This window comes from Podarcis cretensis (assembly GCF_951804945.1).
Source record: "Podarcis cretensis genome assembly, chromosome: 1".
In the NCBI taxonomy this organism is placed as follows: domain Eukaryota; kingdom Metazoa; phylum Chordata; class Lepidosauria; order Squamata; family Lacertidae; genus Podarcis; species Podarcis cretensis.
The window spans coordinates 28,724,424-28,747,316 of record NC_137170.1 but is presented as its reverse complement, the minus strand read 5'-3'; the positions used below and the strand labels follow the sequence as shown (position 1 = coordinate 28,747,316).

Sequence of the window (22,893 nt, the reverse complement as noted above, 5' to 3'; positions counted from 1 at the left end):
TTGCGAGGGGGGCGACAAAATGGGGGAGGGAGAGGGGAAATTGTTCACTTTAGCAAGTAGTAACACGTGTGCTGACAGAATGGTCAGAATCGTATGACATTGAATTCCACCCTATATATCCCTAATGCAGCTATTAGGTCCATTCGATTTATCTGATTGACAACATTTTAAAAATCAATTTTGTTACTCTCCTCAACAATTCTGTGACGTAGTCAACTGTCATTTCCCATCTAGTTATGGAACTAATGGGTCAAAGTCTGTTTGTCCCAGGACGGACATCCATCACCATCATCATCATTTATATACCGCCCTATACTTGGGGGTCTCACAGGGCAGTTCACAGAATAAAATCAAGATATAAAACCACAAAATTAATAATAATAATAATAATAATAATAATAATATAATAATAATAATAATAACAACTACAACAACAGCAACGCAATAGGTCCCCCCCCAAAGGAACCAGCATTCTACCCAGTCGACAACATGAAACACTTAAAAGAGGGAATCATGTGATCAGTGGCGTAGCGTGGGTTGTCAGCACCCGGGGCAAGGCAAGTAATTTGCGCCCCCTAACCCATGGATTTGTGCCCCCTAACCCGTGGATTTGCGCCCCCTAACCCTAACCCCCAGATGTTGCACCCGGTGCGGCCGGCCCCCCCTGCACCCCCCACGCTACACCACTGCATGTGATGTATGCTACATCCATAAAATTATGATGGTGAAAGTTTTCTGGTATGAGCTCTTAGCAGTTTATGAGCAATGGAATTGCGAAACTTGTGAGGGAACACCGTGTTCCAGCTGATACATTCATTCTGCTGTGGTGGTTGTGCAAGAATCTCAAAGGAAGAATGGTGCATGCCCCTTTTCTGCACCATGATAGACTGCAGTGTGAACTGGGGTTTCTGCCTGAGCAGCTGGTGGTGCACAGGTCTGGTTTGGACGATTCCACATCCTTTTTAAAACATCATGTGCAGGCCTTGTTCATCCTATAGGCTCTTTTTATGGGGGAAGGGAAGAGGTACGTGTGGCTCGTTCACTGCGCTGCTAACAGCACTGTCCTGGGTCAGTGTGAGAACCGGGGCTCTGTCTTTTTATGTTTTCTGACTAAAACCTCTATATTGCCATATGGATTCCACAAAGTCGCCCTCAGAGAGCTGTGTTGGAATCTGGAACAGAGAGATAGTGTATGTTTTGATGGTTTTACAGATCTTTTCCCAAAACTAACATAGTTCAAATCATCACCAATATCTGTGCAGCCAGACTAAGGGAGGGATCAATCTCTTTGTGGGAGGAGGTCATGCCGTGTTCCTGAAAATGCATCCTGAGAGGAAGGAGAATGAAACAAAGACTTCAAAAATGCTTTGATTTTACACCCTGATACAATCGTTGCTTGAGAAATATTAGTCAAACTACGTTCCCACTGCAAAATCTTGACAGGTTATAGCAGTTCTTGAACAAATGTATTTAGTACTGGATTTTGCAAATAGAGTGGCCAGATTGAATGCAATAATTTTAAAATCTGGTGCTTTAAAAATGCCTGTTTGACTCAGTTTCTTTTGCAGGTGTTTCAGTTCCAGGAAGGAAAAAAAACGGTGTCCCTTTTAAAGTTATATCCAGTACCGCTCAGCATCTATAAAGAAGGCTTTTATTTTACAAATGTTTCATAATTATTAAGGTGTTAATTCTCTCACCTAACCTATGAGATAGTTCACTACACTCCTTTCTAGGTAAGGAACAGAAAATTAAGAGTTTCAGCAATATCACAGAGTGCATGATCCTAGGGTGAACTATTTCAGATTTGAATGCGCTTCTGTGTAACCCAGCCTCCAGGTGGCCCCCAGAGCTTCAATTCTAGTTGTGGATATTTTTGGATACAGTATTTTTGGTCTGGATTGGAGAGACAGCAGCAGAGGTGGGGGTTTAAGGGTGTGCTTAGAAGGTGCTCCTCAATAATGCAATTTTTGCTTATGCACATGGGGCCCCAGAATGTAACCCCTGTGTAAGTGGTGGAACGTCTGTACATCATGGAGCAAAGTAGTCCTATAGCACTGCTGGGCACATGCCATTTCTTTGTTATGCTCTTTAGTTTCAGTACGTTTCCGAGCACAATTCAAAGTGTTGGTGCTGACCTTTAAAGCCCTAAACGGCCTCGGTCCAGTATACCTGAAGGAGCGTCTCCACCCCCAGCGTTCTGCCCGGACACTGAGGTCCAGCGCCGAGGGCCTTCTGGCGGTTCCCTCACTGCGAGAAGCCAGGTTACAGTGAACCAGGCAGAGGGCCTTCTCGGTAGTGGCACCCGCCCTGTGGAACGCCCTCCCACCAGATGTCAAAGAGAAAAACAACTACCAGACTTTTAGAAGACATCTGAAGGCAGCGCTGTTTAGGGAAGCTTTTAATTTTAATAGACTATTGTATTTTAATTTTCTGTTGGAAGCCATCCAGAGTGGCTGGGGAAACCCAGCCAGATGGGCGGGGTATAAATAATAAATTGCTGCTGTTGTTGTTGTTAGTTATTACATTTTCATCCCAAAGGAGCCTGTGATATGGGAAGCATTCAAAACATGGAATCCCTTCCTGCAGTGTGAAGGGTTACAGGAATGAAATATTTCTACACATACAGGTGTCTCTTGGAGATAATGAAATGCCTAAGGCCATGCATGGCACCCATGCTTATTGTTTCAAGGCCAGTGTCAGGGATGGGTAGCTGCTGAGACCCACCACAATGTGGAGGGACACATTTTCCTGGCTCAGTTCCTCTTCTTCCTGAGGCGTTGGAACTGCAATCTCTGCTTCCTTAGTGCGCTCTCTCTCTCTCTCTCTCTCTCTCTCTCTCTCTCTGGGCATTTGTGCAGACTGGGCACAAAGGAAAAGGAATAGTGATTGGGCAGTGAGCCCTTGGAGAGGAGGAGAACTCGACTGGAACACCTTGTCCATGTTCCCACCCACCCTGGAAAAACCCTGGAGCCAGCACTGCATTCTTTGAGTATTTCTTCAAAATGATTTTGCTATTTATGAAAAGGGCTATTGGGATGGTGGTGATGGGGAGGCCCTACTTCTGTAAATCCTTCGTTCAGTACAACTTTATTTTCAAATTGTTGCTCCATTTGCCCTCCGCTCTAGTCTGCTTAAGGCTGGGGAAACAATTGTAGCACTCAGCAGATCGGAACAAACAACATACTTAACATCCACCCGTGGGATGATCTTCAAAATTAATCAGCACATGATCTAATGCTAACTCTTTTGACAATGTGGCTTTTTATTTTAGGAAATAACAAGAAGTTTCAAGATCCACTTGCAAAGACACAACTAGAAATTGCTGGGTGGTTGTTTTAACAAGCTCCATGGCAAATCAGCCTCGGAAACTGATCTCATTGCCCATATGAGAGAAAGCAGAGGGGCTGTATTCTTTGCGACCTTCACAAGCACAGCATCCCCGATCAGAATCAGCCGAGGACTTCAAAGAGAAAACAAGAGTGCAGCAGCAGAACGTTTGAGGATTAAATACTGTGTGCTGGCAATTCCGGTGCTAATACAGTGGTACCTCGGGTTAAATACGCTTCAGGTTACAGACTCTGCTAACCCAGAAATAGTACCTCGGGTTAAGAACTTTGCTTCAGGATGAGAACAGAAATCGTGCTCCGGCGGCGCAGCGGCAGCAGGAGGCCCCATTAGCTAAAGTGGTGCTTCAGGTTAAGAACAGTTTCAGGTTAAGAACGGACCTCCGGAACGAATTAAGTACTTAACCCGAGGTACCACTGTAATGTCAAAAATTAGGGGGGCGTCTTATACACGGATAGTGCCAAGGGTGGACTTGCGATTGGTTGTTGTCGCAAAAATAGGGGGCGTCTTATACATGGGGGCATCTTATAGACGGGAAAATACGGTATGTATGTATGTATTTAATTTGTATAGCACCCTTCATTCGAAGATCTCTGGGCAGTTTACAACATAAAAACATAAAATAAGAACACAAAATACATCATAAAAACAAAACAAACCCATAACCCCAATGTGTTGAAATCTATGCAAATTAAAATATGGCCGTTTTTACTATTTAAAAACTGTCCATCTCCACATCTTTGAATAAGTGACAAGAATTTTATTCCATCAGAACTGCACTTTGTTGTGATTGTTCTGTTTACATATTATGTTTCTCAAACTTTGTATTTTTCTCCTTGTTTTAGTAAGATATGTATCTACTTTTCTCCTCACTCTTGTTGCTTCCGTTATATGGTTGGGGACATTCTCAGCTCACTTTTGAGCAAAAGATTCCAACATTGCAGGGGGTTGGACTAGATGACCCTCGTGGTCCCTTCCAGCTACAATTCTATGATTCTGCGGGTTCTTAAGTCTCATGTAATACTAAGTAATGTGTTTTAACAAAGGATAGGTGAATCTCCTGATGTTATGTAAGTCTTTCCTAGTATATGCATTTTTGTACATATTACTTGGTTGGAGAATATTTGGAGTCTTTTGCTGGGTTGTGGAAAAGTTACCCATGAAGTACCGCTGAAAGAGAACTTGTGAGAGCATTAATATGCAGTGCTTGTAGCTGTGTTCTCCTTATGGCTGATGTGATAGGCTTGGTGTGTGTGTGTCTTTCTCCAAAGCTCATCTCTGAGGTATTCCTCTTGGCTTGCATGTGATTGAAGGTAAACTTTTACCTACATGCGCTCCATTCATCAGCCTTCTTGACAGAAGCTGAAATTGGTATCCAAATTTCAGGAGGCTTCTGAGACCAGGGTTTGGCAGATAAAGAATGAATCCATCTTGAAATGTCCTGGGTAGCTTTGCAGCTGCTGTAATACAGTAAACACTCCCTACTGTGTGTGAGCAGAGCAGGATGCCCAGTGGTTCCAGGACAAGAAAAATAACTCAGCCCCTAGGAATCAGCACCTATGGACAATGGGCTTCTTCAGGTGTTCATGTTCCTGTCTTACTGAACATGGGAGCAGGGGTGCATAAAGTAGCCTGCCCTGTAGCCTTTGCACACACAGCTGCGCACACAAAGGCTCTGTCAGTACAGACAGTCACACTGTTCACATAAAGGCTTGGGAGACTGACACATCCCCATGCACGGGTGCATGAATAAAACTCTCTCTCTCTCTGTGTGTGTGTGTTGAGAGGGGGGGGGGGAGAAGAGATGTTTAGATTTATCAGCCGATCCCTTTTTGTAACCCCTGTTTCAAAATGAAGGAAGAGGCATTTAGCAGATAAAACTTAAAAGCCCAGTTTGTTAATCCTCAGCTTGATGAATGGGAATCTTATTCTACAAGCAAATGTAGGGAACATAGGAAGCTGTGTTCTACCACTGGTCAATCTAGCTCTGTATGGTCTACACTGACAGGCAGCAACTCTCCAGAGTTTCAGGTGATATTCCCAGCCCCACCTGGAGATGCAAGGGACTGAACCTGAGACCTTCTAAATGCAAAGCCCTACTGAGCTACAGCCACCCCTCACCCACCCCCGCAACACACATTGGGTAAGATTCTTGCATTGCAGGGGTTTGGACTAGATGATATTTGTGGTCCCTTTGAGTTCTACAATTCTATGACCTAGAGATATAGGTCATTACAAGAGCCTCTTTCCATGACAGCAGGTATACATCCATGCATTATAACCATCCACATACAGCGAAGTTTAAAAGGAATACTCCTGGTTTGACACACAACAACCCAATAATTGCCACTAATGAAAGCTGGCATCATTGCTAGTAATGTAACCAAGTCCTTGAACAGTGGGCTGCTTATCTAAAGAAAACACTGGCATTAGTGAGACAACTGTAATACAGTCCATATCTTTAGAACAATCTCTCGCTAGGCTACTGTGCTGGCTCTCAAGGCACTTTTACAAGGACTCAGACTTGAACATTAAAACCAAGTGCATTTCACAGATCAGAACCAAGATATGGGCAATAAACCAAGAATCACAGAGGCAGGTAAAGGGGAAGGGGAAGTTTTATTAGAAACATCAAGAAAGGGAATATCTGATTTCATCAATAGAGACCACAATATATGGCTAAATTATTGTACACTGTAATTTTCAGAGTTAAGGTGACATTTCAAAAAAACTTAATAAAGAGGTATTGGGAAGGATGTGACTATTAGAAATTGCTTTTTATTAAAAGAAGAAAAAAAAGAAGGTTGGGTACTCATATAAACCAACCTCCTCTGACAAAGGTTCGTTCTCAACCTGTTTATTCAATTCCAGGAAGACATTGTACATTTGCAGCACAAAATTAGATATTGTGACTCTGGTTCTCTTCTGCCATGTCGGATATAAAATATTTCATTACATTATTGGAGATTTTAGGTTTAGGAAACAAAATTATTATTATGCTTAATTACAGAAGTGGTTCATAACAAGTGGTTAACTGAATTTCCTCCAGTTCTGGGGAAATTTAGGTTAGGCTACGCTCTCCCTTGAGCTTGGATCAACAAACATAGTAGTCCCAAACAGAATGAAATGCAGCATGTAATCTTAATTCTCCTCAAAGTGGAGGAAATTCAGGTCATTGTTTCAGATATAAATGATTTCTATTATTAAGCACAATAATGTAATCATTGCATAATGCATCAATTGAGGCACCTTTGTTGTAAAATGCTATTATGCCAGTACAGCTCTAAATTATGTTATAAAACATCTTATTTACACACCAAGCAATTTCTATTAACCATTACCTGATTGTGTTTATGTTTTATCTATATATTGTTCAACCAAAAATCCATTGCATCTTTGAACTTAAAACATATTAAGGTATGTAACAAAACTCACAAAAGGCAAAGGTGGCTGGTTTGGGATGGACTGAAACAAAGCAATGGCGACAGCACTTCAAACCACAAGATTCTTTGGCATTTTACATTCAGGTTTCACTTGCTTCGTTTTAGACCCACAATCGAGACGTTGTTCTCAGTCACTATTTGGCATCTGTTGGACCAAGGAATCTGCACTGCTTTGGTAAATACAGCTGCAGTCAGAACTGGAAAAAAAGTGCCGCAGAGCTGAGTTTCCAACAGTGTATCTGCACATTCCGAAGTTGCTTTAGTACCTCTCTTCTTGTGTTCGCAGTTTTGTTCCATTGACCGTCATGCTGATAGCACCTTTTTTAGTTGCATTTGAATCTGAAGGAAATGTACTTTTGGTAAGTGCTGCGGAAGAAAGGGGGGGAACAATCACCTATTCGCTGAAAGACTCAACATGGGGAAGGGAGGATCTAGGAAAAAACAGCCTGTTCTAAACAGAGAGGGCCTGTCCAGATACCCATAGAGTGGTGAGACTCCATTTAGAATGATTCAATGCAAAGTAGGTGGGATTGTCTCTGAAAACTGTTTGAAAGCTTTGGTTGGTGCAAAATACAGTGGTTAGATTTACTGGCATCAGGTGAACCGAAGATGGAAAACAGGTGATTTAATACTTTTTCTCTAAGAGATAATGGTTTGTCTCTCTTCTAGATAGTTGCTCTTCCACAAACGGAAGGGCTCCTTCCACACAAGGAAGGCACTCCAATCCTGTCAAGGCTTCCACTTTTGCTGACATCCATCATCACTTCCCATGCTGTTCTGGAGGATTCCCCAACCTTTCAGAGCAGATTTCTGCATGGGGGCTGCAGTGAAAATAAGGGATCACCTCCACACATTCTACTACTATCATCCTGTGAGCAGACTTCTGCATGTGAGAACTTTGGAGACAAGGCAACTGATACTGCAATTTGGAATGCAATCTAATCCCCACAGAATTAATGGCAAAACTCAAATTTTAAATTTGATTTTTAAGGAGACAGCAGTACAGGCCTGGCTTAGTTGAAGGATTAAATGTAGACCTCTTAAGCAGATTTCTGTATCTATGTGAGCCTGCTTGTGTCATCAGGTTCAGCAAGAATGTTTGAGAGGCATCTAGATTGCTCCTAGCAGAAGCAAGGCAGAGGAGTGTGGTCACTGTATGGGTGGAGAACTGGCTGTGCTGCTGAGTGACTGCTTAGACTGCTCTGTGCCCTTTAGACTGTGGCCCGGGGTGGGAATAGGGGTGGGGAGATGAAAGGACATGGAAATGAAAGCACTGCTACCACCAGCACCTCAAAGAAATGACATCTTACTGCCATTGCTTCCTGCTCTGGAGAACAAGGCTTGTCGCAGGAAAGGAGTGGTTCAGAGAAGCTCCTGAAATGTTAAGAGTCAGTGAGCCAGGTTACAGTTCTCACAAAATGATTTACCCTTGGGTGTTGCCTGAGCCTGATACAAGGAGAAGCTAAGAAGAGTCCCTAACTGTGGTGACATTCACTAGTTTTAACTATAACATCAAGCTTTCCGGGGACTCGTGTTGCTGCGTCTGTGGAAAACGTGAGTGCTTCAGGCTTGGACCAGCTTGGCTGCTTCAAAGGGTCACTGGCATAGGAAACATTCTGCAAAATGTCCTACCAGGAATCCCATTGTCTTGGCTGCAGCTGTGCAAGCCCAGCCACATGTAAGGTAGTACTGAAGAGTATTGGTTGTCAGTAACTGCTGACTGCTGTCCCATGTGGCGAGCCCCATAACTCTAGCCTCCGAAGGAAGAACCTTCCAAATCTGGCCTGGCTCCCCACATCCAAGCTAGCTCTTCCTAGTCGGAAAGGTATGGAAAGTACTTATCTCTGTGGCCGAGACTTGCTTGAGCAACATCTACCAGAGCTAGTATGACTTGCATTTCTGGTCTTGTTCTTTGGTTCTGACTCTTGGCTTGCCCTCTGAGACTGATTCCTCTTCCAGTCCTGGCTCACAGTTCCCAGCTATCGACCTTCACTACATTGCTGCCTATAGCCCAGCCCCCTGAAGGTTTTCACCTAGCTCACACAGATTCACTGATTTTTTCTCTCCAAGTGATTCTAGCTCCCCGCTCCCTCTCCTCAAGTGAGAACAGCTATAGGGTATGGGTCTTCATATTCCTATGGGATACAGGTAGGCCAGTGTGTAAGAAGGCTTAATTTGGGCTTTCCTAATGAGGCGTAAAGTGCTACAGATTGACGGATAATTGCTCCTGAGGAGCTGGAATCCCACTTCAGCTGTGATTGGGTATTGGAAATCAACTGCTCAGTGCCAAGGTGTGGGGAGGGAGACCAGCTATATAAATGCAATTTGATCTATTGCAGAAAGGGAGAATAAGATCCAATTCACCCTCTATGGGCCAAACAAGTTTGCTACTTGTCAACCATGTGTCTCCTGGAAAATTCATGCAATGCATTTCAGGTAAGTCGCTTCAGCATGTGGCAGATAGGACCCAAGGAGCTAATCCTGACTTAAGAGCCCTGCTGGATCAGACCAAAGGCCCATCTCAACCAGCATCCTATTCTCACAATGGCCAACCAGAAGCCTGGAAGGAGGGCCTGAGTACAATAGCATTCTCCTCACTTGTGATTCCCAGCGGCTGGTATTGAGAAGCATCATATCTCTGACAGTGGAAGCAGAATGTAGCCACTGATGAGTGTGCCTTATCTTCTTTTAAAGCTGCCCAGCTGGGCGGGCATCACTACGTCTTGTAGAATTCGACAGACTAACTATGAACTGTGGGAAGAAGTACTTTTCTTTCATCTATCTGGAATCTCTTCCCATTCACTTTCACTGGATGGACCCAGTATTACACGTGAGAGGGGGAAATCTCTTCTGCCTATTTACCTTCTCCACACTAAGCATAATTTTATACTCATCTATCCTTATATAGACACCCATTTACTTGGCTTTTTTCTTCATAAGCAAGCTGCTTTTTGGTGCTAATCTGCCAGTGTGGTGTAGTGGTTAAGAGCAGTAGTCTCGTAATCTGGGGAACCGGGTTCGAGTCTCCGCTCCTCCACATGCAACTGCTGGGTGACCTTGGGCCAGTCACACTTCTCTGAAGTCTCTCAGCCCCACTCACCTCACAGAGTGTTTGTTGTGGGGGAGGAAGGGAAAAGGGAATGTTAGCCGCTTTGAGACTCCTTAAAGGGAGTGAAAGGCGGGATATCAAATCCAAACTCTTCTTCTTCTTCTTCTTCACACGTTCACAGACATGTATTTCCTGTTCATTTCTTATCACGTTAACTGGGAAAACACACAGTGGACAAGCCACACATAATGCTATGTAAGGTATGAAAGAACTAATTCTTGAAGACCAAATGGGCTTGGATCTGTCAAGAGTTGCAAAAAGCACTGTTGTGTTCTGACTGAATAGGAAAGAAAGTTTTGCCTGGATAGCTCAACTGGCTAGAGCAGAGCTTTTCAAACTGTGTGTTGCAACATATTAGTATGTCGACTGCAGTGTGCAGGTGTGTCATGCGAATGCTCCCCACTCTCCTCCTGGGGCTGGAAAGGGGTTATTTTAACCTCCAGTTTGCTACTAAAACGTGACATTACTGTGTCACGAAATGATGCATGTCTAAAAAAGTATGTCACCAACATGAAAAGTTTGGAAAGCTCTGGGCTAGAGCATGGTGCTGATAATGCCAAGGTTGCAAAAGACTGATCCCCATATGGAACAGCTGCCCATTCCTGCATTGCAGTCGGTTGGACTAGATGATCCTCAGGGACTCTTCAACTCTACAATTCTGTGATTCTACGAAATGTTGCTAAACATAGTCACAATGGATTTCCTAGGATCCTTCTTTCCCATTCAAAACTCAGGTTGATGAAAGTAGAAAGAAATGCTAATTCAGAGACACTGGTAAAACTTCCACCAATTTTCAAATTTTCATTTGCTGTCACTATGAGAGAGATGTTAAACTGTATTTTGGAATCCTTATTATCCAATTAAATAGGACCTACTGCAATGGTGTTGGCTGTCTCAGAGTAACATGTAGATAAACAATGTAATAAAAACAAGAGCAATGTCATACTGATTGCCAGAGCTCGGAGGCACGGTCATGAACTTATATGATGCTATCATTTTGTCAAGCAGCAATGAAGAATGCAAAAGCCAAGGTGACCTTGCAGCCACCTTTTTTTTTTTAAATCAAATGAGAAGCTAGTTAAGATGTCTGAGCCCTGGGCCAAGGTCTGGAAGAAGAAACCCAGGGAGGGGGTGGGTGGGCCTTTTACAGATATAAACTATATCCTATAAAATACACTGCATAGGGATGTTTCTCTCATCTTGCTTTTATTGTTTAGACTGATCTGTAAAATACTGAAAGCTTATCTCCCACATATGTAATGAACCAGTCAGCTGTATCTCTGCTTAAATTGTATATGTGGATGAGCCATGGATTTTTATGGCTGTTGCCTTGACAATCTGTGAAGTCTTAGCAGCCAGGTAAGAAAAATAACATTGAAAAGGGTGTCAACTAAAGAGACTGTTCAATACTACTTCGAGTACAGTGGTACCTTGGTTGTCGAGCTTCTCAGTTTTCAAATGCTCAAAACCCAGAAATAAATGCTTCTGTTTTCGAATGTGCCTCGGAAGTCGAATGGCTTCCGCTGAGTTTTTTTCAATTTTCTCCATTGACTTTGCAGACCGCCCATTGTGTCTCGTTTTCAAACGTTTCAGAAGTTGAACGGTCTTCCGGAATGGAATAGGTTCGACAACTGAGGTGCTAGTGCACAAACTTGTCTTATTGGAAATAATGACAGAGGTGATGGGACTGTGGTAAAATCAAAAGGAAGAATGCAGAACTGGTATAATTGATCTGGGCACATGCAAGATCCAGAGATTTGGGAAAGCTCACTTTGCAGATGGGAAAAAAGTCGTCCCCCCCCCCCCACTGCATAATAAAAAGTAAGAGCAACAGTCAGATTTACTACCTCTGAAAAGGGAGACTGTACTTATGGCTGTCAGCATGGATTCTTCATTCATTACACCTACTTTATTTATCTAATTCTTTCTGAACCCTTTATGTTAATGAATTCCACAGGTTAATTCTGAACTATGTGAAGCACTTCCTTTTGCTTGTTTTAAAGGTGATGTATGCAAAACAAATTCCTTGCGGCACTTTAAAAATTAACAGATTTATTGCAGCAAAAAAGGGCCCGCTTGATCAGAATTAGAAAGCATTAACTAGTTTCATCCTGGGTTGCAACTTTGCTTAGCCAGGCAAGCACAAACCACAGTTCCCAGCTTTCGTAAAATGGCAGTTTACCTTAAAGCAGGATGGGAAGAAGGGTATCAACACACCTGAGGGGAAGAGACAACAGCTCCAAAATGACTCAAACTCATAGTGCCAAACCATAGTTCAGTGTTACTGAATGCCTGAACCATCCTACACTCTATTGGAGCTGGTAGGTAAATTGTTCTAGATTAGAAGGCGATCTGCAAGCAAGGACAGTTCTCCACCGCCAGAAGAGAAAGCTCTGCCAGTGGCCACTTGGGACGTATCACTCTGTTCCATCTAACACCTGGAAATGAATTATCAATTAATTGAATTGATATTTTTATATTGGTCCCTTCCCATAATGTGTTTTTCTTACTGCGAAGCTGTTTGTGGGTTTGCATATGGAGATTTTATAGAATCACCCCCTACATTTCACTCTCATCCTCATAGCTTGCCTCTACCCCTACACACCCAAAAGATCTCTGCATTCTGCAGGAGAGCGCATCCTGATGTACCATCTTATCAGGAGCTCCATTCTGCCAAGGCTGGAATCAGGCCTTTAGTGTTGTGGCATCTATCGCTTTGAACCCCCTCCTATTATATATTCAATAGGTGTCTTTTTCAGGCCTGCTAAAGACATCCCTCTTTCAACAAGGCTTCTAAATGGAGATCTTTTGTTATCTGTATTGGATTTGAATTTATTTTATTTTATGCATTTGATTTTGTTAGTTTAAACTATCCCTACATATTTAGTTGTTTTAAACTGTATTTGTGTAAGTTTTTATTACATTGCAAAAACCTTGAGGATTCCTCATGGGAAGTGATTCATAAATGAAATGCAGAAATAAACAATGTATTGTTTGATGATGGTGATGATGGTGATAATGATAATGAACAATAATTCTATCATTTATATGCTGCCTATCTGACTTGGTTGCCCCAGCCACTCTGGGCAGCTTCCATCAAAAAAACTCAAACATTAAAAAAACTTCCCTGTACAGAGCTGCCTTCAGAAGTCTTCTAAAGGTTGTATAGTTACTTATCTCCTTGACATCTGATGGGAGGGTGTTCCACAGGGCGGGCGCCACTACCAAGCGGTGAGGGAACTGCCAGAAGGCCAGTAGTCCCACACAGAGTGCATTGCAGTAGTCCAAGCGGGAGATAACCAAGGCATGTGCCACTCTGCCTAGACAGCATGAGGGCAGGTAAGGTTTCAGCCTGCGCACCAGATGGAGCTAGTAGACAGTCACCCTGGACACAGAATTAACCTGCACCTCCATGGACGTCTGTGAGTCCAAAATGGCTCCCAGGCTGCATACCTGGTCCTTCAGGGGCACAGTTACTCCATTCAGGACCAGGGAGTTCCCCATACCTGTCCACCCCGTCCCCTCAGAAACAGTACTTCTGTCTTGTCAGGCAATCCATTGACTGCTATCCATAAGTAGATGGCGACTCTGGGTTTTCTACATTAAAATAAATATATGACTTCTATTGGAAAGGAGGGTCTATGTGACTGGTTCTGCCCACATCCAGTGGCATTCAGGTACATAGCACAACCTCAAGATAGGCTCACAGGAAAAGAACTAGGAAGTAGTTTGTGCGTGGAGAGGGCCTGCTCTCTCTACCCTATGAGTGACCTTATAAACTAGCAGATAGGCTGGAGACATTCCCCCTGCCTTCAGAATCTTATGCGCTGTTGGTTTCCCTCCCTTCCTCTTCTCTCTTTCTTGTATTTCTTTATTCTTCCAAAGAAAATAATTTTAGAGCTACCTGTTATCAAAGTGGAAAGTTGTAGTTCAAAAGGATTGGGAGCAAAAGCTGCTAATATGAAGCACTGCTTTCATTACCAGCAGATAGCAAGTAGAATTATGAATAGTAAAGAGGCCAGATGGAATAGCAAATCCTGTTTACCTTTCTGGTAATACACGAGCCAGAAGGTACATGATAAAAATCAAAAAGCAATATACTTAAAGCATATTAAAAGGAAATCCTTTTAATGCGGTGCAGTATTAACCTACGGAATCTGTTACCTTGGCCTGTAGGTGGTGCGGTAAAAAAACAAAAGAGTTTAAGGAAATAATTGGGGACTAAAATTTTTTTTTTTGATGTTACATTTCGAACTTTGTTTGCTGTAGTAACAAACAATGCTTCAGTTCGCAATGCAAAATTATGGACTTTAAGGGTTGTATCCCACTAAGTCATACTCAGAGTAGATCAAATAAAATCAATGGACATAACTTAAGTCAACTGATTTCACTGAGTCTACTCTTGAGTATGACTTAGTCCAGGGGTTTGAAACCTGTGGTTCTCCAGATGTTCTGGGGCTCCAACTCCCATCACTCTCAACCAACAGGGTCAGTGGTCGGGGAGGATGGGAGTTATAGTGCTACAACATCTGGAGAGTCACAGGTTTCCTGTTCCATGGTCAGATATAGCCTAATGGCAGGAGTCACCTAACAAGCCCTGTCAGTAGAAGCCCTGCACAAGAAATTGCACTTGAGCCAACAGGCTTTCCATCTTCTCCTCTCCCATACGCCACCTCAAATTGGCTGGGGAGTGGGCTCTGAAGAACCCCCAGAACAGGATGAGGAGGTAAAGAGATGGAGGATTGTCCCATCTGTCATGCTACAATGGTTGCACCAGACAGAATGAACAGAAGAGAGCAATACTGAATTTCACTCAAAGTTTTTATCCTGGCTCAGTTTTTCAAACAAATAGTTTTCTGTAGGTGTTTTCACAACCTTTGAAAAGAAAGAAGAAAGAAGCTTTCCTGGTGTTAGTAGTAGTAGTAGTAGTAGTAATAATATTAATAATAATATACCACGCTTCATCTGAAGATCTCAGGGCGGTTCACAAGGTAAAAATACAGGATAAAAGCACAAAATAGATAGCTAAAACAAAAACTAAACAATACCACCAACACCCAAACACACTTAAAAGGCTGTAGAATATTAATCAGCCAAAGGCCTGGTTGAAGAACATTTCTGCCTAGTGCCTGGGGAGAGCATTCCCACAAGTGGAAAGCCATTGCAGAAAAGGCCGGTTCTTCTGTTGCCACCCTGCGAACGTCTTGAATAGGCACCAGAAGAAGGGCCTCAGATGATGATTGCAGAGTCCAGGTAAGTTTACATGGGGAAAGGTGGTTTAACAAAGGCTTATTTCAATGTCAGTTCTGCCCCCCTCCTTTTCGCAAGTGTGGCTGGCTTAGCACTTGTGTCTGAACACTGGGCTGTTTTGCCTACACAAACCATGATTGCTAACCAAATGGAAGTCATGTTTAGGATCCTTGGTTTGGACGTAACGCTAAGCCAGCCACTCTGTGGACTGTCTTCTGGCTCACCAATGTGTTGGGTACCAGTATACAGATCATGCACAGTATGGCTTAACAATCCACATTTCTGGCTTAGCATTACGTCCAAACATGGCCAATGCATGGAGAGTACTTTGAACTACTAACAAAATGTGTTGTGCATCAGCAAAGCCAAGGTTAACTGAGGACTGTGATCAGTAACAGGAGACTAGAAAGCCTTGCTGCCCTTGTCTTTCTTTAAAAAGGCTGCAGATTTTGAAGGTCCCGGCTCAACAAGCTTTAGAAATAAAATGGCTTCTGGGAAAAGATTTGTCAATACACAGAAAGGATAAAAACTGTGCAAACAGGAAAAGGATACATTTACAGCACTAATGCAAAGCATCTGCAGTTGCTAATCATTTTGTAATCTAAAACTGGAGAAAAGTATGGTGGTCATAAAAAATAGTTTCTTGGGATTAATGGTGAGATAACAGCCAGTGGCTGATTAGGTTTTTTTTATTAAAAAAAGACTTAGTTGAGTGGCAGCTGATAATACAGCTGGCTTTATGAAGTATGTCTCTAATGAGCACCTTCTTGCCCAAATTACGCTGTCAAATAAACCTCTTCCTTTCTACAAAACAGTTTAGTCAGACTAGCTCCCACAATAACGTTTTAAATAGATGGTTATGAAAATAAAAAAGTATACTACAAGTAACTATAGAGATTAAAAACTGGCATACAATGATAGGCGAGAAGTAAATACAAAAACCAGGGAAATTTAATTGGTTTTCATTTCACTGCCAATAGAAACTTAATTTAAAACGGAACAATGAATTTTAGCAAAGATTCTCCAGATTAAACATGTCCCCTTCTTTCTTTCGAAAAGCTTAATTACTAACAACTTGGAACCCAAATGCTACAAAACCGGAGGTAGGTGTTCTGGTTTCCAAACTTTTTTTCGGAAGCTGAACGTGCTCTGTTTTGAGTCCCCCTGTGTTTCCTGTTGCACTGCTAATTTGCGTCCCCCCATTGTAATTCAAGCCCCCCGTTTCCGACTGCAGTGTTCTGAGGTGATATTTGGAGCTTATATTTGGTGCTTTTGTTTTCGCTATTTATTTTGCGGTTTTTGTTTTGAGGGTTTTTCAGTTAATTTGTTTTTGTGACTGTGTGGATCCCAGTTTAGCTACTGATTGATTGATTGATTGATTGATTGATTGTGTGACTACGAAAATGGATAAAAGCCCCCCATCCAAACAATGACTATCATCAGTGCAGGTAAGATTTTTTTTTTAATTTTTAATCATCTACAATACTATTTTATTTATTTTATAGTACAGTACATTGATTATTGCTTTAATTTTATGGATCAATGGTCATGTTAGATAGTAAAATTCATGTTAAATTGCTGTTTTAGGGGTTGTTTTTAAAAGCCTGGAACGGATTAATCCATTTTGCATTACTTTCTATGGGAAGGCACGCCTTGGTTTTGGAACGCATTGGTTTTGGAACAGACTTCTGGAACGGATTAAGTTTGAGAACCAAGGTACCACTGTATTGCAATTTTAGAAAGGTTAATTCTTAACCCTTAAGTTTTTATGAACAATCATAACACAATATGCATGCAGGGGTAAAGATGATCCAAGTCCAGCTGAGAATTTCCAACTTTGAATACATTTGAGCATAAAACAGTCAGAAATTACAGGCTGTGTTCACATGCAATACTGAACCATGGTTTGGCACTACAGGAGAAAGGCTGGAGGAATGTCAGGCTCATGTACCACTTACTCTCTCACATACTGTTGTCCAGGACTTTGAACTTTGTTTAGCAATTAGCTTTCTTTCCCATTCAGGAATAAAAAGTAATAGCAATGCCATGCTGGATCAAACCAAAGGTCCACCTGGCTCAGCATTCAAATGTTGTATTTCCATCCTCTGTATCCACTAGTCAGGTTTGCTACCTCTGAAAAGAGAGGCTGTACTTATGGTTGTGTAAAGGTTTCGTGTGTTTGTATATGGGGAAAGGCATTGCGACAGGCACTCGTGAACAGAATCTATATTTCTGCTTAATAAAAAGACATTTACCAAAAAAAATGATGGTTTTGCCTCACTGCATGGCATTCTGGGGAACCGGGGAAAGACTAGAGGTGCAATTACATGTAAAGGTTGCTACACTGACTCCCTCTTGAATCCTTGCAGATGCAGCAGCTGAGAAGGCAATGACATCTATGCTATTTGTAGACCACATAAAAACAAGATTGTTGTGTTCAATACTATTACTAACCAAGAATAAATCGTAGCTATGCAAGACCTTTAATTAGCCAAATACTGACCAACTAAACAAAGAAATTCAGTGCATGAAAAAAGAATGCTCCATTGTCCCAATAATAAAAATGGGGTGGGGGTGGGGCAAGATATCTGCCAATCTACTAAAAGAGGTCACCTGAACAGTCTTATGAAGATTCCTTATGGGTGATCAATACTTACATCCTGAATTGGAAAGCATGGAGCTGGACATAAAGCTGGTGTTAGTCCGCCAGTTGGAAGACGTACTCTGTATAGCAGAAATGTCAGCAACTGTTTTCTTATCCTGCGAAAGGGGATGAAATTCCTGCTATGAAAGAGCTGATTTTGATGTATTTCCTTTTTATCTTTAAGATTAAAAGCAGCCTAGAGCCAGGGTTATATAATGTGGCAGAATTCTTTTAAACTGATAAAATCTGGTTTCACTGTTCAGAATGTAAATCTAGTAGTTAGCATTAAATCTGATTTCCTCCCAGATTCTGCGTCACTGTCAACACTTAGAATTCTGGGAGAGGTCACCCTCTGTACGTGCGACTGTGAGTTCTGCACATTCTTGCTGCAACTGTGGAATAAATGGAAATCTCACTCTTGTTGTTCCGTCCCCCCCCCCCATCTTAAGCGTGCAAAGCAGCACATGGTGATGAATGGGGCAGCCCTAGAAAGCACAGAGACACACATACAATGATGGGTGTTTTTTTAACAGTAACATAAAGAAAACAAAAGTAGACTCTTTCAGTTCATTTCTGGCCTTAGGGCAGATAAGGTGATCAAGAGAAGTTAGCAATGAAAAGCTATTTTCTGCCCTATTTCAAGTAAGTGAGTGAAATAAACATATACATCTGAATCATTTTGTCCTATTGGCAAACAAATGAGAGAAAAGTAAACCATCAAGCAGAGTGGATGGTCCTGTGGCATTTCAGATCCTATTGGACTACAATTCACATCATCCCTGACCATTGGCCATGCTAGCTGGGGTTGATAAATATTGGAAGCCCAACATTGTCCGGAGTACCAAAGGTTCCCAAACCATGGTTTAGTTCCTCTTGTGCTCATGAAAGTCTAAACAAAAATGAAACTCTGTTCTGTACTCAGCACTGAACTGGGTTCTTAATATCCAGTATAGATCAAGTCATAATGGTTGGTCTAAACAGGGAGAAGGAATAGATGATTAGTGATGTGGTACCATATCCTGATTGGTCAAGCCCCTTCAAACTTGGCACTACTTGTACTGAGGCTTTTAATTACCTCCACCATTTGCAGCTAGAGATTATGAAGTTTCTAAGTGTCTGCAATCTCTGGCTGAAAAAAGGCAGCAGCCTGCACGCCCCAGAATCTGGGTTGGTAGCGCTACCAGCATCTGTGATCTCAGGGAGCAGAAGGCCAGTGCCTGCATTTTGCAGTCTGAGATCCTAGGTGCTGCCAACACCCATGACCACCACTGGGGTCTTCGGGACTGTGCTCGTCTACTGCAGCCTGAGATTATGGCTGCCGCCAGCACTGTCTGCACCCGTGTTCTGAGACTGCCCAGGGGCTCCTTGCTCCTGAAATGTTCAGGTCTGCTTGCATTTTTACACATAGCTCCTAGGTAGCCCAAATTGTCACAACCCATGATCTTGAGTTGCTACTGGCACATCCTAAGGTGGAGAAGAACACTTGAAAACTCATTTCTCAACTCTTCAGCTTGTACAGCAACCAATTGATTTTTAGTAGGGTTCCTATATTGACCTTTTTTTTTTTTTTTAGGAAGACCCCAAAATTGTTGAGCTTTTCTTTTTAAGGAAACCACCGAAACTGTTGAGCTTTTTTCAGACAAAACCCTTGCCTAAGATCCAAGAAAGCCCCCCCCCCCCCCCGGTGTCAATATTGCCTTTGAAATCCCAGTAATGTCTGGGAATATCCGGACATACGGCAGCCCTATTTTCAGGCTCAGTTCACCCATCTCTAAGTATGATGGGGTGGAGGGAGAGGCTGGAGTGTCTGCCCTGCCAGCAAGGGCTCTTTAGTTTACAACATCACAGAGATTTAAAGAACTAATAATACGGCATGGAGGACATAATCTTTCTCATAAGGCAGTAGGTTTATGACTTTCAGAAGAATATCCTTCACAAGAGTTTATTTGTGCTGCATGACATATTATTTCCTTTTTTTACGCTTAGACAAACTTGTGGAGGGAGCTCCATACTCAGGCTAAATCAGGTTATAGAATGCCTGGGACCCACAAACGAGGGACGACAATCTCCATTTTTAACTGGTTTTAGAGTTTTCCTTGGTGAGTGATGGAGACAGAGTGCTGGTGTTTAGGAGACTACTTTGACCTAGCAAGCTGTATTGTATGTATTTATATTCTTTAAGTGAATAGAATTGGCACTTTGCTGTAAGTGATTATGGACTATCAAGAGCTCTAGTGATTAGTGTGTATTTCTCTAGTAGCTTCACATACAAAGGAAGGCTTAAAGAAAGTGGTGGTAAACTTACTCTGAAATCTTCAAGTCTGCGCTTTGAATCTTCCAGATGCTGATGTAAGGAGCCCATAATTTCCTTGTATTTACTATATCGGTCTTCAATATTGTCTGTCTGATTGTAAGAATCCTGAAATAAAAGAGAACTTTTTAATATGGGCAAAATATGGTTATCTGTTATTTAAAAAGACAAAATGACCAGACCAGCCCATGGCCAAGTTGATGGGAGATGTAGTTCAACTATATCTGGCACACAGCATGCTGACTACCCCAGCTCTACTGGAGGACCTGTGGCTTCAGTAGGATTTGTAAGAGATGGCCCTCTGGCCTTGAAACTTCTGTATGCTGCGTAGCAGCAAGCACAACACTGCTACTATTTAAAAGGGCATTTGCTTCTTATCTTGAACTTTCGCTCTCTGGTTCTGCAATGGAGCAGTCTTCAGTTCTGGGGTCACAGGCAATGCCCTGGCAAAATGCAAGGGGGAGAGGTGTACAGGCAAGGTTGCTGACCCATAGGAACGTTCTCTGGGCAAAAATGAGAGTTGGCAGTGAGTATCTATGGACCAGTGCTCTGGCCTCCCAGAGGTGGTTGTGTTTAATCAACCCAACACTGGAATCACCAGAGAATGTTAAACAGAGAAAGCCGTTCTGCTCTGATTTGGTGTCAGTTTCATAGAATACTCTTATTACCTGCTTGTTTTGCCAACATTTGGGCAATGTAATTCATCAAAGACCTCTGATTCTACTTTCGAAGGCAGATGTGGGGAACCTTTGACAACTCCAAAAGTTGCAGAGTATCAATCCCGGCAAGCACGACCAATGGCCAGAGATGATGGGAGTTGAATTTCAGTGACATCTGCAAGGCCAACCGTTTCCCACACCTGTACTAAGGGGATGGAGGAAATCACCTTGCATTTCTTTGAAATGTTTCAGTCTTCAGCAGAGCAATTAAGCACCTGTTTGAAATGACATTTAAAAAAATCAATCTGTACTTAGTGAACTAATTTGTTCTAGTGGTACTCCTGAATTGCTTAAGTACACTGATTGTTTAGTGGCCTATGTCATGTGTGAAACACAGTGCTAATTAACAAAAGCAAACAATGGAATAGTGGTGCTCTGGTACTTTGCATGCTAAATATCTGGCATGAATTTTGTCCCCACCATGGAATGGCGCATTTACCCAATGTAATGAACAAAGCTTGGTATTCAAACACCTTTCCTATTGATTTTGCAGTTTTTGCAGGCTTATCAATAGGTAACGCCAGCTATGAAACCACAAGCATCCAGTGTGTCATCATTTGGGGAGCAGTGCTTGGAGACTGAATGCCATCATGTCCAAACAATATATATATATACATATATATAATATTTCAAATATTAACACACAACTAAGAGCTGGTGCCACACTAATTAAAAAAAAAAAATCAGCTTATTGAAACACTGTGAACAGATCAAAAACTCTGGCAAAGAGAAGACATAATCCTCAGCTATTTAATTTGAGTAAACTTTAAATTGCTGTACCGTTATCAGGTAGTTCTGTATTATGAACTGGGATTCAAGCCAGGGCAGAGGACTGTACTTGGGAAGGATTTCTTTGATTTGGATAAAGTGATGGGGGCAGAAAGGGAATTCATTTACAGCAGGGCTGGAGAATGTTTGGCCCCCTGGATGTTGTTGGGCCAATATGACCAATGATCAGGAATGATGAGAGTTGTGGTCTAGCATCTGGAGGGCCACAGGTTAACCTCCCCTGATTCACAGAGCAAGCCATTCAGGTTTACCTACACTTCAAAATCTAATGAAATGTCAATAAAAGAAAAGGTTAAAAAGCGATACTATTTACTGATGCATTTCAACCATTCATATACTGCTTAACAGCACGGTTTCTAAGCGGTGTACAATTAAGTTACAACACAGATAAAATCCATTAATGTTAACCATACAAGGAGAGAAACTAATTCAAAATGCCCAAATGCCTGTTGAAATAAAGATGTACAGTGGTGCCCCGCAAGACGAACGCCTCGCAAGACGGAAAACCCGCTAGACGAAAGGGTTTTCCGTTTTGGAGGCGCTTCGCAAAACAAATTTCCCTATGGGCTTGCTTCGCAAGACGAAAATGTCTTGCGAGTTCCTGCTGGTTTTTTTCCCCTCCCCCCCTTTTCCTAAGGCGCTAATCCGCTTATCAGCTGATAAGCCGCTTAACAGCTGATCGCTAAAAGCCGCTAAACCGCTAATAGCGCTAATCCGCTAAGCTGTCAATGGGCTTGCTTCGCAAGACGAAAAAACCACTATACGAAGAGCCTCACGGAACGGATTAATTTCGTCTTGCGAGGCACCACTGTATTCACCAAGCTGGGAAGCTGCCACAGAATTGGGCCCACAATACCACACACACAGCTCCTGGTGGTTAAGACCTGGGCATCTGAGCCACGGAGGGCCACTAAAAGTCACTCCCCTAAGTATTTCATTGATCAAGCAGGCGCATAAGGATGCAGTCCTTAAGGTATCCTGGAGTTGTTAAGTTGTAACTTACGTAAAAGAACCTTGACTTGGCCTGGCCCTACAGTATATGGAAAACCAATACAATGCAAGCTTTTAAGCACAGGAGTTAAGAGCAGGCAGTAGTCTATTCCCATCAACCATCTAAGCTATAGCACTTGACACCAGCTGGAGCTTTCAGACCAGGATCAGGGTAGCGCCACATACAGTCCGTTGTCAAAGCAGACTTGACACTTTATGCTCCCAGCGCAATATATTTCCCACTGGTGAAGGGAATGCCGAACAGTTTCTAACAAAAAAGAGATAGTAAAACT

At 42.4% G+C, this 22,893-nt stretch overlaps 1 protein-coding gene across 6 annotated transcripts in view; it reads right to left on the bottom strand.

Moving 5' to 3' along the window:
• Positions 1 to 5,945: 5,945 nt before the first annotated feature.
• The window catches only part of CEP128 (centrosomal protein 128), a 199,907-nt gene continuing 182,959 nt past the window's right edge, over positions 5,946 to 22,893 (bottom strand). For 4 of the 6 annotated variants that reach the window (XM_079988652.1, XM_079988647.1, XM_079988649.1 and 1 more), the window contains 3 exons: positions 20,097 to 20,210; positions 17,805 to 17,907; positions 5,946 to 7,154 (listed from right to left, as the gene is read on the bottom strand). In XM_079988652.1, the coding sequence (XP_079844778.1) occupies positions 7,048 to 7,154; positions 17,805 to 17,907; positions 20,097 to 20,210 (324 nt within the window). In that variant the 3' untranslated portion in view covers positions 5,946 to 7,047. Of the gene's footprint in view, positions 7,155 to 13,922; positions 14,773 to 17,804; positions 17,908 to 20,096; positions 20,211 to 22,893 lie in introns of those variants that run through there. The other 2 variants (XM_079988650.1, XM_079988651.1) reach the window with 2 other exon arrangements.